Source organism: Apiospora kogelbergensis (genome assembly GCF_038363985.1).
Source record: "Apiospora kogelbergensis strain CBS 113332 chromosome Unknown utg000001l_segment0_segment0, whole genome shotgun sequence".
Taxonomy (NCBI): Eukaryota; Fungi; Ascomycota; class Sordariomycetes; order Amphisphaeriales; family Apiosporaceae; genus Apiospora; species Apiospora kogelbergensis.
In genome coordinates, this window is record NW_027117418.1 from 909,451 (window position 1) to 931,052 (window position 21,602).

Consider the following 21,602-nt stretch of genomic DNA (forward strand, 5'->3'; position numbering starts at 1 on the left):
ATCTCAATTCGCACGATATGCATATTCTCCAACTCCACCGTTCCGGTCCCGGTATTGAATCCCGCCAAATCCGGGAAGTCCCACGGCTACCAGCTGCCGTGTTATCAGACTGCGATATCGACCTCAGCCTATATAGTCGAAAAGACCTGTTCAAAGATTCATACAACTAGTTGCTGATATCAAATTGATACTTGAACAAGACCTCATCTAACATATCAGATACTTGGTTGTCTCAATGGCCATCACAACACCAGGAACAGGTCCACAAGCTTGGAAGGCGGAGGATGTGCGAACCGATAACACATGGATATTGCGTCTGACACCGGAGGAGGTAGCTGGCTTCCGCGTAGCCATGGAACACGCGCGCAAGGCTAATAAGCCCCTGCTGGACATGGAGAAAGCCGACTTCCCCCTCCCCGCGGCTTCGTGCTGCGCCCTCGAGCGGGCCGTCGCCACCACGCAAGGGCGATGGGGTATGTGCCTGGTCAAGGGGTTCCCGACGGATGAGTGGACCGAGCCCGACCTGCGCGTGGCCTACTGGGGTATGGGCCTGCACATGGGCGTGGCGCGCCCCCAGAACCGGGCCAGCGAGGTCATCAACGACGTGCGCGACGCCGGCGGCAGCTACAAGACGCCCGGCGGCCGCGGCTACAACACCAGCGCCGCGCTCGACTTCCACCAGGACTCGTGCGACGTCGTGGCCCTACTATGCCGCCGCACCGCCAAGGCGGGCGGCACCAGCAAGGTCATGAGCTCCCTCGCCCTGCGCGACCGCGTCCGCGACCTCCGCCCGGACCTGCTGCCCGTCCTCGCGGACGGCGCGGCCTGGTTCCACAGCTTCCAGGGCACCCAGGAGCCGAACTCTCAGCCCCCTTTTACCGGTGCCCGATCTTCGGCGGCGGCGACGACCGAGACGGGCGGTCCGAACTCTTCTGCGCCCGCACCAACCGCAAGAACACGGCCGCGGCGCAGCGCGATTTCGCCGAGGTGCCGCGCCTGACGCGGGAGCAGGAAGAGGCGCTCGACCTTTTGGACGACATCATGCCCTCGGAGGAGTACTGCTACTCGATGGAGCTCGAGCGGGGCGACATGCAGCTCCTCAACAGCTTCGTGACGCTGCACTCGCGCACCGGTTTCGAGGACCACGACGACGGCGGCCCGGACGCTAAGCGCCACCTCCTGCGCCTCTGGCTCTCCATCCCAACCTCGCAGGCCCTTCCCCCGGCTTGGGCGGAGTACTGGGGCGACGTGCGGGCTGGCGCTGTTCGTGGGGGTGTAAGGGGCAGCGGCATCACGGAGGAGTTCAAGACGTACGAGAGGAGGCAGGCTGGCGTCATGGGCATGCCCTTCAAGCCGTGGGAGCCTGTGGTTACGAAGGATGATATGGCTAGGATTCTGGCAGGGCAGGCGGTAGCAGGTCACTAAGTCGTGAGTCATGCCAGTTCCATAATTATCTCTTATGGAGTGATATATCTATATGACGGCAATGGATAGTTTGCAATGGTGTGCGCTCGTAGTCTACTTGAGGGAATTGTGATGGGATGTGGTCATGATAATTACAAATTGCATAACACCCACTGTACGTATATTACAAAAACAATGATTATTATAAATCAGCTATGATAGTGAAGTAACATGCGGTGTAAGATGGCCATGGCTACTTGATCTATGCTATGCGTATACGTACCTATCTCAGTTACTATGCTCCATTGAGGAAATCAGCACCGCCCGCACGTCGATCGATGTCCATCTCCCCCTCCAGGCCCATGATGTCAAAGAAGCCTCGAGGGTCCAAGCCCTTGGCCTCCGCATGGTCCTGACCCGTCTCTTTGAGGCACTGGTACGCCTCCCTGATCGTGTGGATCACCGACTTGGCGGCCTGTCCTGGGTAAATGGCGAGCTAGGAATCTTAGAATTAGCATCCAGTATACAACTCGAAATACCCCGATACCTCAATAAAGGGGCTGGGGAGGCTACACACCTTGACACCCCAGGTGCCCAGCGTCTCGACCGGAAACCAGGGCGTTTTGCCCCTCGATACAAAGTTGATCATGAGCTACATAGAGTCAGTCCAGCTTGACCTTAGGAAAGAGAAACACTGCGTGGTGAACGATGGCGTACCGGCATGGGAGCCAAGACCTTGACGGCGTTCTTAATCTGCTCTTCTGTCTCGATGGCTTCCAAGAAACCCATATCGGCTCCACAGTCTCGTGCGGCAACGAGCTGCAATTAAACCGAGGTAATGGTTAGCAAATCAAGTCACGCCGTTCTCTGATGGATAATATTTACCCTCTCGAGTGCCGCATCGTAGCCCTCAATCGCCATGGCATCTGTCCGCGCGATGATGACGATGTCACTTCCGCCGTATATCGAATCACGACCGATGACGCAGGCTCGTATCCTTGACTTCCATGTACTATGGCCAGCGAGTACATAGTCAGTAAGCCACTGCTGTCGCATCTCGGATAACCCCCTTTCACACCGCGTTGGTCTTTTCTCTCTCCCCTCCCGTAGCGCGACCAGATATGCCCATGCCAACGACTCACCAAAAAGCAACTCTACAGGGGCTGGGTGACTTACTCCATATCCACCACAGCCTTCCCCTTCAGGTGCCCGCATCGCTTGTTAGCGACCTGGTCCTCGATGTGGAACCCCGCGACGCCGCTTTGGTGATAGACCTGGACCATGCGGGCGATGTTGGGTGGGCTGCCGAACCCCGTGTCGGCATCGGCGACGAGCGGGACGCGGGGGTCCAGATTGGCGATCATCTGGGCGTTCTGCGCGAAGTCGTTGAGCGAAGCGAAGGCCAGGTCCGCGCGGCCCAGGCGGGCTGCCGTCGTCATGGCGCCCGATTGGTACTACCAGTGCATTACAGCCAGTCAGTTATTGGCCCCTTTTTCCTCCCCGGTGCTAACGAATCGTCATTTCGCCTGCAGAAACATGGACAGGTATAAAAAAAGAGAAATATTCACCATGACCTGAAACCCTTGCTCGATGGCCACGCGCGCGCAGATGCCGTCGTACACACCTGGCGCCTGCACACAGATTCCATCTTGGGAAATGAGGTCTCTTAAGCGTTTTCCGGGAGAAACATACGGCTCTGTGTTCAGGCTGGGGGTGTTGACACTATTCATAATCGTTCGGGGGTAGTCGAATTTGGGAGAAAGGGTAGATATTTACACCAACAGTTGTTCGAGAGAAGCTCTGTTCATTCAGCGGTGCTTGAACATCTCTCTCTTCGGCATGGCATTAGAGTGCAGGATTGTTTATACTAAGTTGTGTACAACAGACCGCTTGGTATATGTAGGCGCCCGTATACTTTGACCCCAAAGCCGTGGAATCCGGATAAGAGGGGCGAAGTGTGGGGGAGCATTGCATCAAGTCGTTGGAGTATTGAGGTGTCGGATAATCGCCGATAGCATCGGGATGTGCGACCTGCCTGCAGCCGGGTTGCAGAACCTGATAAACCAAAGGGGGTTCTAGGCCTCAAGCTCTTGCTTGCTTGAAGCAGAGCCACAGTCACATCAAAACAAGGAGGAACATAACCTATGTGAGATTCCATTACGAGGCTAATTTCTCTTCTATTGAAGCGCCTGTATCTGAATTCATACTGGGCTAGTGCGAAAGGAGCACTGCATATTGTCAACGCCGCTACCAATATCCGTTTCATATCGCGCACACATATCTATAACACAGCCTTGGGCATCTTGGCCATGGCTTGTCTGACGCCAAGGTCACCAAGAACCTCCTCAGCACCGCCGAGAATGGCGTCAAACTTGTACGTTCGGTGGAACATCTCGATGACACGGCCCATGCCGGACTGGGTCAGGGCACGGCCACCAAAGATCTGGACCGACTCATCGGCAATCTCGTGGGCGGCACGAGTCGCCGACATCTTCAGGAGACCGATAGGGCCACCCAGATGCTTGGATTGCTCCTTGTAGGGCATGTTGCACATCTGGTATGTGATGGTCTCAAGCCAAGACTGGTGGCTTTCGGTAAGAGCAATCATCTTGGCCAACTTCTGGCGAATGACGGGCTGATCGATTAGGCGCTTGCCGAAAACAATGCGCTGGTGTGCCCACTTCAAGCACTCCTCGACAACTGTCCGCATGCCTCGGATAGTGCCGCAAGACATCGTCCATCGCTCGTGGTTGAAGTTGCTGAGAATGACGTATATACCCTTGTTCTCTTCGCCGAGGAGGTTCTCCACCGGCACCTTCACGTTGTCGTACGTGATGTAGGTGGTGCCAGCAGTGGTGCTATACGACGTCTTAATAAGCTTGGTCTCTACACCCTCGCCGCGAGGGATCAGCAGGACACTCAAGCCCTTATCAGTCTTCACACCAGTGACGAAGTAGTCAGAGAAGACACCGTTCGTAATCCATTTCTTCGTTCTACACATTTGTGGTTAGCGGGGTTTTCCTGGGAGACCAGAGTGCTGAGAGGATGACATACCCATTGACGATGTAATGTTTTCCGTCGGGTGTTTTCACGGCCGTCGTGCGCAGGCCAGCGACATCCGAACCAGCGAAAGCCTCGGTGATAGCCAGGCAAATCTTCTTCTTGCCACTGAAGACCTCGTCCATGATAGCCCGCTTGCGCTTCTCGTCCTTCATGTAGTTCATTACACACGGCAGTCCGATGACCATGCCAGCCATGTTTCCATCCTGGAAACCGCGAGCATTCGATCGAGAGCCTTCCTGGCCCATAATCATGTCATGGAAGTAATCAAACTCCTCGCCCTTGACGGCGCCGCCGAGCAGGTCGACGCCCTGCAGGTGCTTGCCAGGCCCGAGTCGCATATGCAAGATGCCGGCCTTGGACATGCGTTCGATCAGCTCCTGGCTGATGTATTTGCCATCTGCCTCTCGAGCCTGTGCCTCGGGGGTAATGTAGGTGTCGGTAAAGACACGCATAGCCTTCTGTAGTCGGCGATGGCTATCGTTGTAGTAGGGCGACTTGAATTGGGGCGTGAGCCACAGAGGCTCGGCATAGGGAACCTGGCTCAGGTCGCCTGGCTTCATTGTGATGACGGACGACTTCTCACCCTGAACGGTGCCTATGCAGAGATCCTCGTACTTCTCCAGGACCTCCTGTCTGTGGAGGTTGTAGAAGGCGGCAGTGGCATCGGTGCCGGCTACCTGGCGTAGAACAGCCTCACCACCAGGGTGGGCGTCCAGGAAATCGGAGACATCGTAGACCTTGCTGTCGATGACGAACCACACCTCTTCCTCTGTGTTGTGCTTGGCGACCTCGTCGCGTGTGAATGTTTTGGCCATGGTTACGGACGCTGGGGTTCGAAAACAGGGGGTTCGACGCGCAATGGAGAGTCGGATCGTGCAACGGTTGGATTCTCCGAACGGACAGTGATGTTTGGCTCGGTGAGAGGATTGGAAGTGTGGAATGAAGAGCTAAGAGGAAGAAGGCTTTCTGGGCCTCGTGAGCTTGTCTCGTCTTGTACCACCCAAGGGGTCTTCCTCTCGGGTATCTTGACAGATGCCTCGGCTCAAGTGGGTTGGACCAAGCTCATGTCCGGGGTTCGCCAAGTGCAAATACAAGAGCCGCCATTGGCTGCCACGCAGACCTGCCCCCAGCTAGCGCTCCCCGCTTACATCATATTGACTAGACCAGTATCTCTGCTGTACGTGTACCTATGCATTATGTTGAACTGCATGCAGCATTGGCTGTTTTCATGTGATTTGGCGGAAGACTACATACGCCACTGGAATCCCAGCCGCCGGAGCTGGTCACGAGTCAAGGTCAGTCGCGACATGTCATGCGTCTACACCTAAATATACAAGCCTTGGTATATGCAAAATGCATCTGGGGCAAGTGCACACCCGAGTAAGTGAGAGCTTGGCTAGGCAGAAGACGAAGAAGACGAAGGCTGTGAAACTGAGCCTCTTTCCGTCGGGCATGTCCGGTCTATGGTAGGGCAGCCATGTGGTGCAGATGGGAATGTCGCCGGGGTTCGTAACATGTCAAACAGTGACAGCAAACCTGCCAACCCAGAAAAGGAGAAGGGACGATTCAGGGGGAAAACGAATAGAAGATTTTGCCCAAGATAGGGGGTTTGGAGAGAGGTGTCGGCTCCCATCAAGTATGCAAAACATTATCTCCGCTGCATTCAAGTCATCGAGGCATTGCCTAGGGTCCTCGCTGCAGCTGGATAGCAATGCATAAAGGCTGCCAAGAATTGGGCCCGGATGACCCGCGAACATAGCTTGCTTTTTTTAAGTCCGATCTGCCATTGCAGATACCGGATATATCGTAGGGTAAAATAGATCGCTAGATAGAAGAAACCCCACCATGGATTTTCTCCTTCATTGGTTTGCATGTCTCGCAAGGTCTATCTCCTCCGGACGCCTATATACCCAAGACAGATAGGTCGTGGCCTTGATGACTTTGTCTTTAGCTCGAATACTCTGCTTGCCCGTTGCAAGTGCCCTTTTCCGGTATGCTACTCAGTCAATATCCACTCGCACTTGCACACGCAACACGCACCCACCCTTGCCTCCTTTGACTCTGGGGTATCCCAAATCAGCCGGATTGCGGGCCCTGCTGTCCAGAATCAAAGGGGGAAAACCGTATCCAATGATACCTGCCTGATCAATCTCGTGGTAACTCTTTGACTGGACCGGGAAGCGCGCCGCACTTTTGTGATGGTTGCCACCTTGATACCGGCAGTGCCTACCTTTTCCTTCTACTTACTCCCAAGTGCTTTCGGGCGATCAAGTGGTCTTATCTTTATGCAGTACCTGCCTACACACAAGGAATATGGGCCCGCGAAGGCGTGTGTCCCAAGCCGTTGTTGACTGACCATCCACACCATAACCATGTCTTCAGTCTGATCCCTGAATAATTCTATATTTATTATCATCCACTAGGGGCCTTGTGTAGGTATCGTATGTGTCGTTTCTCTATTGCGAACGGCGTTCGATAGCGACAGCAGCAGTTTGGTCGTTGACTGGAATAAACTCCTGCCATCACATTATCCGGGTTGCAAGACCTTATTCGCCGGATAACAGCAGCTCGAGGACTAGACTGTACGTCAACCCAGTCGTGGCTTCTCTAGAGGTACTTGCCTACCTTGACACACGGCGCCCAAATCCACATGGAGTGGCCGGGCGGTTGCCAAGGGTGTTAGGACCGATTTGCATCCATCTCGGGTTCATTTACCGGGGATAGCCCCAACTACACTGCTATGCTCATCTCTGATCCTAGGACACCATTCGTGCTATACTGACTTTTTATCTATATCAATCCTACTTTTCCTTTCTCGAGACTACCTACGCAGACAGACTACCTACACAACCTCTTCCCGATTCCCTATTGTTTCCCTCAAGTTTCTTTTTTTCCCGTTACCATTTCCATCATGGATGCTTACTCAATATCATATACCAGTCCGTCCCGACGCAACTCGTCGCGCATTTGGCAAGATTTGAAGACCTGTCGCTTGCATAGCCTTGTCGAGCTAGACTTCAGAATGGCTGGAAATATGACAACAAAACTGGGCAGGCAACGCCTAAGGGATCTCAGCCATAAACCTCACGTTGGTATTATTGGAGCAGGTCTTACTGGGCTTCGCTGCGCCGACATGTTGTTGAAGTCCGGATTCCAGGTGACTATCATTGAAGGCCGGAATCGTATAGGGGGTCGAGTCCACCAGGAACAGCTTCCTTCCGGACATTCCATCGATTTAGGGCCCAACTGGATCCATGGCACCAATGACAACCCGATACTCGATATCGCGAACCAGACCAACACAACTGTGGGCACCTGGGACACGGAATCGTATCTATTCGACGAAACCGGCAAGCTTCTTGCGCTGGCAGATGGGGAAGTATATTCCACTTTGATGTGGGAGATCATACAGGTCAGTCGCTTATTGGCCCACACTTGCTATACTCTTTTATCGCGATTTGCCCGGCAACATCAGCCTGGCTTGGACCCTCATGGGTATATGGAGTTTCACTCGATATCAGTCCTGACTTTGACCACCAGGATGCTTTCCGGCACAGTAACAAGAACTCGGCCACGATTAGTCCCGACGAAAGCCTCTGGGACTTCTTCCAAGTAGAGGTTGTCAGGAGGATACCCGAAAGCAAGCCGGACTTTGCGACCGAACGTCAGTTTGTCTTCCAGCTGGCTGAGATGTGGGGTGCCTTTATTGGAAGCCCGATCACCAGCCAATCATTGAAGTTCTTCTGGCTCGAAGAGTGTATCGATGGAGAGAATCTCTTCTGCGCTGGCACATATCGAAAGATTCTGCAGTCCATTGCCAAGCCCGCCGAAGAAGGGGCAGACATAAAGTTGTCCACGAAGGTGACCCAAATCAACGCCCGAGATGACGCCGATAAAGTCACTCTTGTCACTGACAAGGGTGATTTGGAGTTTGACGAAGTTGTCGTCACCGCGCCCCTTGGCTGGCTCCAACAAAACCCTGACGCGTTTGTTCCCGCCTTGTCCCCTAGATTGACAAAGGCAATTAATAGTATAGGATATGGGTGTCTTGAAAAGGTAATGCCAACTGAACAAAGGCCCACCCAATTTGACTCACATGCTAACTTGCTCTGTAGGTCTATATCAGTTTCCCAAAAGCATTCTGGCTGATTCCTGATTCGGAGGGTCGTACTGTGAAGGGATTTTGTCAATGGCTTGCGCCAAATTATGCCCTTGAGTCGAACCCTGAAAAATGGACGCAGGAAGTGGTCGAGTTGGCTTCTCTAGACCCTTCGACGTCTCAGCCCACGTTGCTTTTCTATACGTATGGCGACCAGTCGCGCTACTTGACCAATGAAGTTGGAAAGCTTCAGACACAGGAGAAAAAGGACGCGTTTTTGTACGACTTTTTCCGACCTTATTACTCGCGTCTCCCGCACTATGACGCCAAATCACCCGACTGCAAACCCGTGGGGTCTTTTGCCACCGACTGGCTCCATGACGAGTTTGCTGGGAATGGGAGTTATAGCAATTTCCAAGTAGGAATGACGGAAGGCGATGAAGACATCGCAGTGATGAGAGAGGGCCATCCCGAGCGTGGACTCTGGCTAGCTGGTGAACACACGGCGCCCTTTGTGGCCCTTGGAACGGCAACAGGGGCTTACTGGAGCGGGGAATCGGTCGGCAGAAGGATAGCGGATGCCTATGGTAGGGCCAAGAGCGATGCTCCTGTCTCTTAAGGAGTTGATGGCACACCGAACTTGAGTTGCCCTAGAAACCCAGTCGGGTTCCGAACTGTAATCGTCTCAAACTTCGCCCATCTTCATGCCAGAATATAACCTAATACCACTTGCGCAATATTGTCACAGCTGAATCAAACCCATACTCGAAACGAAGCTATTGGAGTACGTTCTTCCAGACCCCGGTCTCGGTTTGTTCGCCATGTTGAGCTTGATCGTCTCGCGCAAAGTAGGAAAACCATATACGTGATATACTTATCGCTGTAAACTCAAAAGCCGAGGAGCCTGCTGAAGTCAGCGTTACATGGTGTATGCGGTATATGTAAGTGATATACTAAAAAAGACTATGTATACATGGTAGGATATACTCAATACTCAATATATACATCCATATATCTTGAAACATTTGGCAGAAGAAGAATGACCTTCACCGCTTGGTGTTGAGACCCTCACGCGACTCGTAGGCCAGGCGACCTCGAAGCATTTAGTGGCTGGATTAGCAAGAGGCTTGTCCTGAAATGCGGTAGAACCAGGCGCAGAGCTGATCGGCAACCGCTAATCGATAACGCTAACAAGTGGGCTGGGGGGAGGGACGCCCAGAAGACGCCCAGAAGAGCAGTGGGGGTGGCAGTAATTGGAGAAGTGGGAGAGTGGGAGAGAGTGGGCATCAATGATCCATGATCAGTCAATCAATAATTCCATCAGTTGACGTTGACTGCTGCTGCAGAACCCCTACCTCCTACCCACTCCTCCAGACTACATAATACCTGAATACATCTGCCTAGCACATGTACCTGTAACCTTAGCTTACAGGCAGATTCACGTCAACCGCGCCGGCACACGCAGCATCTACGACAGCTCAGCAGACCACTTTATCCAGCAGTGTCCGTGAACCGTCTGGTCCCCCAGTCATCGCGTCACAGGGAACCGCCTGGCAACCAAGGGAAACCGGTGGTTTGCCCATTCAGCTACTGAATGGCCTGCTTTGTCCCTCCTGCCATCTCATCCATCTTCCCTGTTTGAGTCACCACTGCATGACGGTCCTACAAGTGTAATACGACAAACCCCTACTAGGTGCACCGCCTGAAGCCAACGATGAGCCGCCGCCCCGCATCAACCCAACGGGCATCTCGACTTCGTGATAGCACCACTGCCGACTCTGTCCCAACCTGACACTTCCTCTGTTTTCGCAAGCTCCTATTCGACTCCTGATTCAAACCGACATCATCGCCGTCCGCAGCCGGGATGGCTTCCATCTTTCGCTCCTTCGGGAGCTCCAACATGTCCAAGCGGCTTCTACGATATGCGCTGTCGCGCCTCGAGTTCCTCGATACCGATGCCTTGGATATGGACAAGCTGGACTTGGCATGGGGAAAGAATAGCGTTTTGACATTTCAAGACGTCGGTATAAGGCTAGAGGTATAAGTCAATAACACGAAACTGCCATGAAAGCAAAGCCCATACTGATATACTTGATCACAGAAACTGGAAAGCTTATTGCAACTTCCGTCTTCATTCAAGCTACAGAAAGCCAAAGTACTGCAGTTGCGAGTTACCATACCGTCGGCGATCTACTCGAGCCCCATTATCATCGAAATCGATGGCGTACAAGTCAAGCTCCAGATTGCTTCTGAAGAGACGACAAAAGATGAAACAGACCAGTCGCGCGGTAGGAAAGCAACAACGAACACCGAGACCGGAAATGACGAGATCGTACCTCACGCCATGGACCTCGCTCAGTCGTTCTTGGAGACACAGCCAGTCACTGAAAAGGCCAAACTTCAAGCTGCGCTCGAGGCAGAAACCCAAGATTTGGCCGCTTCTGTTGCAAGTAGTAGCGAAGACGGCAGCGACGAAGAACTGCCGGTTGGGACGGGCCAGCCGTTATCTTTGCCCGTTTTTCTGGCCGACTTCCTACAGGGTATCATAGACAGGACTCAGGTCACGATAAAAGGCATCACATTCCAATTAGATGTGGCCTTCCCGGTCGAAGTCCACTCGACAGCACCAGAGCTTATTACCTTTCAGCTGGCCATTGACGATATCGATGTTGAAGGAGTCACCCAAGTGGCAAAAGACCACCAAACGCCTTTGGCTGTTCCCAAAGACGGCAAGCGACATATTGCCCTCAACAAGATCCGAGCCGCGTTGATAACAGAAGCCAACGTTTTCTCCACGCTGTCGCGGACACCATCTATGCCATCCTCTGTTCGAACAAATTCGCCGGTTGCCGTAGGGCGGCAACCTCTCTTCCAGGAGTCTTCGCGCATGACAGATAGTGTGGCTGACCTTGCGGGTTCAGGGGAGATGTCCCAAAGCCATTATTTTCGTCCTTCGATAGACAGTGAGGATGTTTTTAATATCCCGTACGAACTTGGCGGTTCAAACGAGGACCCCGAGGAGGAAGAGCCAATAAGGTCAAATCATTCAACTCCACGAGCCCTTGCGCCCCGTGACAGTCCGATCGAGGTACCATTTCGCCCTGCTCAGTCCGCTATTACTTCACCACCAGATCCATGGTTTTCGTTAGAGCGAGATGCCCGGTCCGAACCTTCTCTTGGGCCGCTTGAGGGATGGAATTCAAATACCAGCGACTTGAGACCACCAGTCACGGATACGCACGCAGCAAACGAGGGAGCCTTCGAATCGGCTCCATCGCCCGATGAAGATTTGGCACGGTCACAAATGTTTAGTCATGAAGACGCGGAGAGTATGTATATGAGTGCATTTTCTCAGGCAGATCCGGCTATGCCCGGAGCCTGGAATACCGACTCGTACGCGCAAAGGAAACCAAGCGCCGAAAGATCCCGAAAGACCGAGGAGCCCGCTACACATGCCGCTGCTCAAACCAACCAGGACTCGAACACTAGCGACGAGGATGACGAGCAACCTGCTTTTGCTCCTTTCATGCAAACTAAGCCCCTATCTACTACGGACAGGGGTCCGATCGATGAGACTGAAAGTGACTCTGCACTACCAATGGATCCAGACAATGCGGCAGCTGAGAACGTGGCAACACCTCGAGGCCCAGCACGCTTGGTCAAAGAAATACTGTCACTGGACAAAATCTCTCTATACATCCCATCTAGCCACAAGGAATCGCCTACCTCCCCAGGCGGGATTTCCGCGGACTTCAGTAATCCAGGCATATCTTCGTCCACATTGGATCAATCAATAGCTCCTCATGTACCTGGAGCATTCTCTGTCCATAGAAGTGCTCAACGTGATAGTCCCCCGTCGCCAATCCAAGAGCAATCCTCAACGACACCCCCGAGTGAGAACAAGGCCTTTGACAGTTCCATTGAAGTTCATCTTGCTCCTCTTGATATCCGATTTGATGCCTCGGTCGGTTTTCTCCTCACTATGGTGGTGTCGCGAATCCTCGGCATGTTGAAAGAGTCCAGCAAACCAACACAGGCTTCAGAGGCGCCAACGAAGGCCCGCACTCCCATGCCTGAGATTAAGGTTACTGCAGAGCAGATCACGATCCAGTTCCTCGAAACCCTTGTAGGGATCGTTGACAGTCCTGGCCGCATGTTCGGACCCAGCACTGATACGTTTGGAGCAGAAGCTCTGTTAACAACAACGTTGGGAAATCTGAATGTGACCATTTCAAGTCTCGAATCTACGACTGTGACAGCTATCGAGCTGCAGAAATTCGTATTCGGCTACGCAAACGATGGTATTGTGTCTTTCGACTCCCGCTTACAGATGCGTGCCTCGGTTCGGGACGCGTTTCCTTCAGCTGGCGCCGATGTGTCATTGAAGATTATCCAGTCTGCAGAATCGACGCGATGCGAAATTAAGACTTTGCCGCTTCACGTAAAGATAGACCTGCAGAGGTTGGACGACACTTTCAGTTGGTTTGGCGGTCTGAGTAGCTTCTTGAACATGAGCTCGTCGATGACCTCCAACGCTTCACCACCCTCCAAAAGTCCAACGAGAACCGTTAAGAAATCCCGAGGTGTGCACTTTGATGCACCAATACGCGCGGATGACAAATCTGCCGTATCAGACAATAAAGTTAACATGAGAATTGGGGGTTTTCATCTTGACCTGATTGGAAAAGAGTGCAGTGTTTCGATAGATACGAGCGCTGTCAAGCTGGTAGCCCGCGAGGAAGGTGTCGGCATTGGCATTTCGAAGATCCAGCTGGCTGGCCCCTATTTGAAGAGATCTATGGCCGATGCGCCAATTCAAGCTATGGTGACGAACACTCGTCTAGAGTATCTCACATCGCCGAGAGATAACGACTTGGAACGCTTGCTAGAGCTGATCATCCCCTCGAAATACAAGTTTGACGACAACGACGACGAGATCATGGTCGATACGTTGCTCCGACAGAGACGAAAGGGCGCCGTGCTACGACTAAATTTGGATGACGTGCATGTTAGCGTTGATCAGATACCAAAACTGCAATGCCTTCCCGCTCTTGGAGAGGAACTGGCCCGCTTGGGAACGGTAGCCAAGTATCTTCCCGAGGACGACCGACCCGGTATTCTGTCACTGGTAGCCATCCGCAAATTCGATCTTGCAGTCGAGGTTGATCGACGCTTCGGGATCGTCCAGGCGTCTTTGAGGGACTTTGAGGTTGGACATATCTCGCTCCCTTCGCTGATCGCACTTGGTGTCAATACTATTTCTGTTAGACGCAATACGACAGAAGAACTGATTGGGTCTGCAAATTTTGCCCCTAACAACGTCAATCAAGGGCCTGCCCTTACGATGAGGATGATCCCCGACGCGATGGAGCCTGTCATCAAGCTACGAATGAGACATCTCAATTTCGAGTATCGTGTCCCAACAATAATTGATATTCTTGGCCTCGCGGAAGATGCGACCCCTCAGGACTTTGAGGCACAGCTTGCGGCCTCGGTCGTCAACCTTGGCGAGCAGGCACATACGGCCATCACGGGGAAGAAATCGCCAACCAACGCAGACAAGGGTAAGGCTAATGCCGGGAAGCCAACCAAGGTTGATGTCATGCTTCGTGATTGTCTACTAGGACTGAACCCTCTCGGCTTGACGTCTAAGTTGGTGGTAGCCCTGACCGATGCTCAAGTAGAGGTTTCACTTTCTAGTGGCGATGATGCCAGCGCTGTGGCACATATAAACAAGGCATCAATCCTGCTGATAGACGATGTCTCATCGCTAGACTCCACATCGTCCTCGACGCGCCGCCGCAGCTCGAATATGTCTGCAGAGCAGGTTGCGGCATTGTGCGCCAGGGGCTACGTTGATATTTGTTATATTTCTGCGGCCAAGGCAAATATCAAGGTTGGCTCTAACACGGCCGATGGATCGAAATTTATCGACGTGGAAGTTCGAGATGATCTCCTTGTCTTGGAGACATGCGCAGACTCTACTCAAACCATCATCGCGCTCATGAACGCACTACAGCCGCCGACTCCGCCTAGCAAGGAGAAGAAATATCAAACAGAGGTCGTGCCAGTACAGGATCTTCTAGCCTCCATCTCTGCGGACGCTTTTGGGCAAGCCGAAGGGATGTACGACTTTGATGACGATTTCGGTCTGGCCCAAGAGCTCGGCGGTGAAGAGCTGGAGGGTCTTGACTCGCAAGCTTCTAGCCAGTCGAGTCCCCTTGATGTCGATTCGCAGTTCTATGATGATACTGCAGTTGTTGATGACGGGCTCGGCAGTGTTGGTGGGGACTCATTCATGTCAGAACGCACAATGGCTCACGACACCAGCGATGGTGTCTTGCTCACGAATTTCAGTAGCCAACCGTCAATGGTTGACGACGAAGACCTGGTTATTCACGACAACTACTTCGGCCCTGCGTCAGTCATCAAGGGCACAGCCCATAGATGGAACTCGGCAAAAAATGCATACGATCAGTCGAACGATTCATCAGTCCTGAGAAGCCCGTTAACCGTACGTGTACGAGATGTCCACGTTATTTGGAACCTTTTTGATGGATATGACTGGGACCGTACACGCCAAGTTATCGCCCAAGCTGTGGAAGAAGTCGAGAACAGAGCCAACGAAAGACGAGCAGGAATCGACAACCCGCGAGTATCAGCGGATATGGAGGCAATGATCGAAGAAGAGGAAACTGTCATTGGTGACTTCTTGTTCAACTCTATCTACATTGGGGTTCCGGCGAATCGAGACCCTCGCGAGCTTGCTCAGGCTATTAACCAGCAGGTCAACGATAATGCAACAGAGACGGAGTCGGTAGCGACGACTGCTATGACAGCTACGCCAAGTCGTATGGGTGCTAAGCGCCCAAAGAGGAAGTTGAGGCTCAACCGTAGCAAGCGGCACAAGATCACGTTTGAGTTGAAGGGCATCAATGTCGACTTGGTAGCATTCCCTGACGATTCCGGGGAAACCAGGAGCTCTGTAGACGTCCGCATCAAAGATCTTGATGTCTTCGACCACGTGCCTACGTCAACGTGGAGGAAGTTTGCTACTTACGATCAAGATGCCGGAGAGCGAGAACTGGACACCAGTATGGTTCACCTGGAAATCCTTAACGTGAAGCCCGTGGCAGAACTGGCCGCCTCGGAGCTCGTCGTGAAGGCAACACTGTTGCCGTTGAGGCTACATGTGGACCAAGATGCTCTGGACTTTATAATCCGTTTCTTCGAGTTCAAGGATGATTCAGTACCTACGCATGCCTCTCCTGCCGACGTGCCGTTTGTGCAGAGGGCCGAAATCAACTCGATTCCGGTGAAGCTCGACTTCAAGCCCAAGCGCGTCGACTATGCTGGTCTTCGCTCCGGCCACACGACGGAGTTCATGAACTTCCTCATTCTGGACGAAGCGAGAATGGTAATGCGACATACCATAGTGTACGGCGTCTCGGGCTTCGACAGGCTTGGCCAGATGCTCAACGACATATGGATGCCCGACATCAAGCGCTATCAGCTCCCTGGTATCCTGGCAGGTCTGGCACCTGTCCGGTCGCTTGTCAATGTAGGCAGCGGCTTCAAGGACCTCATCGAGATACCCATCAAGGAATACAAGAGAGACGGCAAAATCGTTCGCAGTCTTGGGAAGGGCGCTGCCGCATTCGCCAAGACGACCGGCACCGAGATTGTCAAGCTTGGTACCAAGATGGCCGTCGGCACGCAGTACATGCTCCAGGGAGCCGAGGGCATGCTAGCCAAGCCCCCGAGTCGTCGGCGCGCGAAGGCAGCTGGGACGATGACGACTTCGACACGGAGGAAACCAAGCAGATCAGCTTGTACGCCGACCAACCCACGGGCGTGGTGCAGGGTCTCCGCGGCGCCTACTTGAGCCTGACCCGCGACATCCACATGGCCCGCGACGCCATCATCGCCGTGCCCGGCGAGGTCATGGAGAGCCAGAACGCCCAGGGCGTCGCCAAGGCCGTCCTCAGGCGTGCCCCGACCATCGTATTCCGCCCCTCATCGGCTCGAGCAAGGCAATTGGCCAGACCCTCATGGGCGCTACGAACGCCCTGGACCCCCAGAATAGGAGACGTATCGATGAAGTAAGTTCCGGTCCTGCCCCTACCCTCACTATCTGCAACGTTTAACACCATACTAATCATTTTCCTCCCTCTCTTCAGAAATACAAGAAACACTAAAGACGCAAATTACATACGAGCCGTCAGGGCGAAATGGCGTATGGGTACAGGGATGTTCGGCTCTCACCGTTTTCCTTCCTCTTCAGGTTTTGTGTGCATGTCATCTCCTATTATCCCCATCACTCACGAGTCGGACGAAGACGAACGAAAGAATGGCATTGTCATCATTATTATCATCATCATCATCACATCATCATAGATTGGCGAAACAATTCAGGGATAGGGATAGGGCGGGGGCATTCCTTTGCGTTAGATACCATTGCCATCACCCAAGATTGGACTTTTATGCCTTTGCTTGTGTTTTTATTTACTAATGAGTTTTTGCATCTTGCCCACTGTGAGGGAAGAAAGTGGACAGAGCATCAAGATGATGGGAAGACATTTCATTTGGATCTTCGGGTTGATAGGAACCGTTAAGAGTTTGCTATTATTTGCAGGTGTTTTGATCATTAGATGAGACCCTAAGTCCCCCACTGTACAGGCAGTAATGCTACAAATACTCCATCCAACATTCAATGCTCCTCCAAAACTGGGTAAACGATACGATACCTCAAGCAGCGATGCCGATTTTGCGGTGAGGATGGTACACCAAGGAGGGACAGTTAGAAAAGCGGTTGACAATCGTGCCACCATGATTGTGCTTCTGCCAGTTTTCCATACCAAGATCATCGTCGAAGTATCTTGCTGGGTCTCCAATATTCCTAATCATCTGCTTTTGGCAGGAGCCGCATCGCTCGCAGATCACCCATACGACTTTGTCCGGCGACGGCGGCTGCTGCTGGTGTTGCTTCTCGCTACCTTCTTTTCGTGCAGAATTGCCCTGTTTGCCAATACGGATAAGCGGTGCCAGGACGAGGGTGAAACCGGCAAAGGCCGTGGTGGTGATGAAGACTTTCAGGTAAGGCACCTCGGGGTGGAACAGCCCCCTTTTCTCGTCAAAGGATGTCCAGACCGCCGTGGTGACGGCCAAGCCGAGCGGCACGCCGAGCCTTGCTGTTGTCTGCAGCAGGGAGCCGCCGATGGAATGATGCTTCAGAGGAAGACTCGATAAAATGTACAGCTGGCAGCGGTAGCATCTTAGTAATGGGGGCAGACAGACAGACCCCTAGATGGATGTTCCGGGGGTGGAGAAGAAAGCCCTTACCGATCCTACATTCATAGTCCAATCCATCCCTATGGTGCTCAGGAGGAGGGAGGGGAAGATCCAAAGAAAATAGCTGCTCCCGGGTCGGAGAAAGATCAAGAGGACGTTGCTTGCGACGGAGAAAAGCGCGGCAGCGACCAGTATCGCCGTACCGGAAACCTTGTTCATGAACAGCCCAACCAGCGGACTGAAGAACAACCCCGTCAGGGCCTGCGGCAGCAATCGGACGGCAACGTCGAAAGGACTGAAACCTTCTACCTTCTGCAGATACGTCGAAATCCAAAACACGGCGGAATAGAAGGCGACCGAGCAACTCATTGCGCTCAGGTTAACCTGCCACACCTATGTTAATATGACATGTACGAGTGGGCCGATCGTCTTCCCGCAACGTTAACCCACCATGATCAAGTTCCAGTCCGACCAGACTTCTCGGGGTACCATGGGCGCTTTGGCCGTACTCTCCTAAAGAACGAAACACGCAAGAAAAAGGATGCCAAGAAGCAGCAGGAGTATGACAGTAGGTGTATCCCATGACCGTCCCGGGCCTATGGTGAGTGCCACCGTGAACAGGAGTGTGCCCACCAGAAGCAGAAACGTGCCCGCCCAGTCGAACTTGGCCAGAGCCGACCAACCGGTAAGCTTTTCTCCCCTAAAGCCCGTCAGGAAAGGGCCCAAGGAGGACGTCCGCATGGGTATCTCTATTCCAGAACCTGAACTGCCGCCAGGGAAGCCCGGGACATTAGGCACGAAGACCCAGCCGAGGCCCGCCACAACGATGTACAGCGCCGCGAGGAAGACGAAGGGCGCCTTCCAGCCGCGCGCCGACGCGAGCTCCCCGGCTCCCAAGCCGCCCAGGACGGTGGCGGCAGGGCTGCCCATGAGGAAGGAGGCGAAGGCCAGGTTCCGGCGGCGCGAGGCGCGGGCGTAGACGAAGCTGAGGAGGCCGACGGCGGCGGGGATCGTGGCCGCGCAGGCCGCACCCGCGAGGCCGGCCAGCACGTCGACGACGACGCCGCTGGGCGCCAGGGGGACGAGCGCGACGGGCAGCGCGAAGGCGGCCAGGCTGAGGAGGAGGAGCGTCTTTCGCGGGGCGATGTTGGCGTCGGCGAGGTGGCCAAAGGGGATGAGGAGGGCGCCCGTTGTCAAACTGCGCTCGCCACCATTCATCGTCAGAGAAATCCCGGCAAAGAGGAAGAAGGAAAACGACGACGACGAACCCAGAGGCGGCAGTGCTCCACGCCATGCCTGCGGGCGACGTATCCAGTGCGTCGGCAACGTCGGCGGCAATCACCACCAGGGACCGTTGGAGGAAGACGGAGGAGGCGGCAGCCATGGCTATCAGTGCGACGAACACAATCTCGTGAAAAGCGCTGCGGAGTATCTCTGGGCGGTCATCGGCGGAAGGCTTGACGTACGGCTGTCGGTAAGCCTCGTTCTCGTCGAGGAAGACGTCCTGCAAGCCATCGTGATAAGTCTCCCTCGGCATGTTACTGGTATTTTTTGATATAGTCAATTATCACCAAAAGACAAGAGGAAAGGGGGCCCAAAAGGTTGGCTATGGGAAATGGATCCAAGAGTGCTGCTCAAACCAAGACGACGATAGTGAATATGTCCGGTGCATCGGCCCCAACTTCACTTATTCTAGCGTTTGCTTCCTTCATTTCACTCCAGGAAGCTACGGTGCCGAGAGCACTTGCCTGGGCAGTATCGACAAGGCTTTCCTCCTACAGTAATTGCCCCTTTCTTCGTAATCAGCCAGCTATGCCGCCATTGATTGTCCCGTCCCTGGCCCAACGCGGAACAAGCTCACTTAAAGAAAACTCCTTTTAGGTTTACTATATCAGTACTACAAGGTAGGTAGATACCCCCATACCCCAATGCGCTCAAGTGGCTCAACCCACATGACCCAAGTATGATGTATAGTGAATATGAATATCGAGCATGCTGCCACCCCTGCCTCACTTCCCCGTTTCCACAATTTCGACCGCTTATGAAACATCAATAAGACAGTTCGCTCAATCAACCACCCCCTTACAACGAACGCCAACGATGCATTCCCTGTTATCGGCGTCCATCGTCGCTGCTTGCCTTTTCCACAGCGCAGTCGCCATCCCACCGCCCATGGTATCCCCTGAGGCAAATTCCACTGGCCCGCGTTGCTATGCCTTTGAAGACCCCCATTGCTGTGTCAACACGGCGGTTTGCCAATGCGACGACGGTACGTAAGCGGCAACTATTTGTATCAAACACATTCCTGAGCTTCCCCGCGCTAAATAGAGCAATATAGGAATATTTTACCTCCTGAGAGCCGTCACGAACACCGTCGAATGCAATCCGCCCGGGTCGGTGGCATACGGCGACGCTACCAATATCCCCGGCTGGTGTTGTTAGATTACAAGTCAACAGGCAGCAAAACAGAACAAGACGGTGGAGCGAGGCAGCGTAATTATATAGGATAATGATAGACCATTGCCGATACACAATGTCTCAATGTCTCCTACTTGGTAATATTGGAAATTAGGTATCATATTTGACGCAGCCCCTTTACCAGGAGTTCTCGCATCTTTACCGAGACGAAAAGTTTAGGAGAGAGGGGGAAAGGGACAAGGGCGACGAAGGCTCAGAACCCGTCAATAGTGACACCGTTCTCCCCCTCCCACTTCAGCCTCTCGTTGTTGGCATCTACCCACCAGGCGTGGGACTCGTCCGTCCCGGTAAAGTTGCCCTGCCCATCCATCTCGTCCCACGGCTTGGGCGCGAGGATGTAGTGGACATTCTTGACGCGGTCGTCGCGCCAGATGGGCTCGTGGACGCCCTTCCAGCGCAGCGTCTTGAGCGCGTTGTAGACGTACGGCAGGGGCACCCAGCGGCCGCGGTACAGGTCCGAGAGCACCGACTGGTCCGCGAAGTCCATGTTGACGGCGTGCGACTCCATGTAGTCGACGATCTGCTCGAAGACCCGCCGGTTCGGGTTCACCACCTGCAGGCCGCCGTTCATGAAGCCCAGCGGCCCCACGGCCGGGTCGATCCCCTCCGTCTGCGCGCGCTCGGGGTCGGCGTGCTGGTGCGTGAAGGCGCACGAGGCGGGCACCCAGTCGGCCGGGTAGTGCGGCTTGCGCAGCGGGTTGCAGACGCAGGCGTGCCCCGCCGCGAAGACGCGCGTGCCCTTGCCGGCGATCACGTCGGATGGGTCGTCGAGCTCAAGCGTCATGAGCTCGTCCATGTTGCGCCGCACCAGCATGTCCGAGTCGAGCTGGACGACTCGGGCGTACTGGTCGAGCGAGAAGGGCGTCAGCTTCGACCAGCAGTCGTAGAAGCGCGGGTCGTTGCTGTAGTCCTTCCCCTGCGTCGGCAGCAGGTACTCAATGCGCTGGGCAGGAATGCCGCGCGCGGCCAGGGCGGCCAGGCCCGAGGCGGGAAAACTGTCGGTGTAGAGGGCGACCAGGGGGTACTTGGATTTGTGCTGCTTCAGCGAGAAGTCGAGGGTCAGGAGACCCGAGAGGTAGGCATTGTTGGTGATCAGAGTCGTCCAGACTACATGACACAGGCGCGACGCACAAGTTAGGGGACTGTTTCTTCAGGGTGGTAATTTGGAGTTGGAGAGGCAGAAATGCAACAGTCTAAACTCTATTCACCTCTGTCTGATTCGACTGCCCTCTTTCCGTCGGCCATGGGAGCAGGGTTAGGCGGCGTC

The 21,602-nt window shown here is 53.9% G+C and overlaps 7 protein-coding genes across 7 annotated transcripts; 3 read left to right on the forward strand and 4 right to left on the reverse strand.

The window, feature by feature from the left end:
• Nucleotides 1-235: 235 nt before the first annotated feature.
• Nucleotides 236-1,425, forward strand: PG998_000315 (Clavaminate synthase-like protein; the record flags this gene model as incomplete). Its single annotated transcript, XM_066867133.1, has 2 exons — nt 236-881; nt 914-1,425. The coding sequence occupies 2 exons, from the start codon at nt 236-238 to the stop codon at nt 1,423-1,425; spliced, it is 1,158 nt and encodes a 385-aa protein (XP_066735548.1).
• Nucleotides 1,426-1,699: 274 nt separating this feature from the next.
• PG998_000316 (phosphoenolpyruvate pyruvate domain-containing protein) lies at nt 1,700-3,134 on the reverse strand (the record flags this gene model as incomplete). The annotated part of the gene is made up of 6 exons (XM_066867134.1): nt 1,700-1,900; nt 1,982-2,056; nt 2,122-2,223; nt 2,290-2,416; nt 2,581-2,858; nt 2,973-3,134. The coding sequence occupies 6 exons, from the start codon at nt 3,132-3,134 to the stop codon at nt 1,700-1,702; spliced, it is 945 nt and encodes a 314-aa protein (XP_066735549.1).
• A 551-nt stretch (nt 3,135-3,685) lies between these two features.
• Nucleotides 3,686-5,282, reverse strand: PG998_000317 (uncharacterized protein; the record flags this gene model as incomplete). The annotated part of the gene is made up of 2 exons (XM_066867135.1): nt 3,686-4,397; nt 4,459-5,282. The coding sequence occupies 2 exons, from the start codon at nt 5,280-5,282 to the stop codon at nt 3,686-3,688; spliced, it is 1,536 nt and encodes a 511-aa protein (XP_066735550.1).
• Nucleotides 5,283-7,378: 2,096 nt separating this feature from the next.
• On the forward strand, nt 7,379-9,185 carry PG998_000318 (uncharacterized protein; the record flags this gene model as incomplete). The annotated part of the gene is made up of 3 exons (XM_066867136.1): nt 7,379-7,879; nt 8,008-8,523; nt 8,583-9,185. The coding sequence occupies 3 exons, from the start codon at nt 7,379-7,381 to the stop codon at nt 9,183-9,185; spliced, it is 1,620 nt and encodes a 539-aa protein (XP_066735551.1).
• Nucleotides 9,186-10,466: 1,281 nt separating this feature from the next.
• PG998_000319 (Autophagy-related protein 2) lies at nt 10,467-16,672 on the forward strand (the record flags this gene model as incomplete). The annotated part of the gene is made up of 3 exons (XM_066867137.1): nt 10,467-10,604; nt 10,668-16,260; nt 16,299-16,672. 3 exons carry the CDS (start codon nt 10,467-10,469, stop codon nt 16,670-16,672), a joined length of 6,105 nt encoding a protein of 2,034 aa, XP_066735552.1.
• A 642-nt stretch (nt 16,673-17,314) lies between these two features.
• On the reverse strand, nt 17,315-19,394 carry PG998_000320 (transporter; the record flags this gene model as incomplete). Its single annotated transcript, XM_066867138.1, has 5 exons — nt 17,315-17,824; nt 17,909-18,241; nt 18,308-18,370; nt 18,470-19,055; nt 19,126-19,394. 5 exons carry the CDS (start codon nt 19,392-19,394, stop codon nt 17,315-17,317), a joined length of 1,761 nt encoding a protein of 586 aa, XP_066735553.1.
• A 1,134-nt stretch (nt 19,395-20,528) lies between these two features.
• Nucleotides 20,529-21,580, reverse strand: PG998_000321 (uncharacterized protein; the record flags this gene model as incomplete). The annotated part of the gene is made up of 2 exons (XM_066867139.1): nt 20,529-21,442; nt 21,544-21,580. The coding sequence occupies 2 exons, from the start codon at nt 21,578-21,580 to the stop codon at nt 20,529-20,531; spliced, it is 951 nt and encodes a 316-aa protein (XP_066735554.1).
• Between the last annotated feature and the right edge of the window lie 22 nt (nt 21,581-21,602).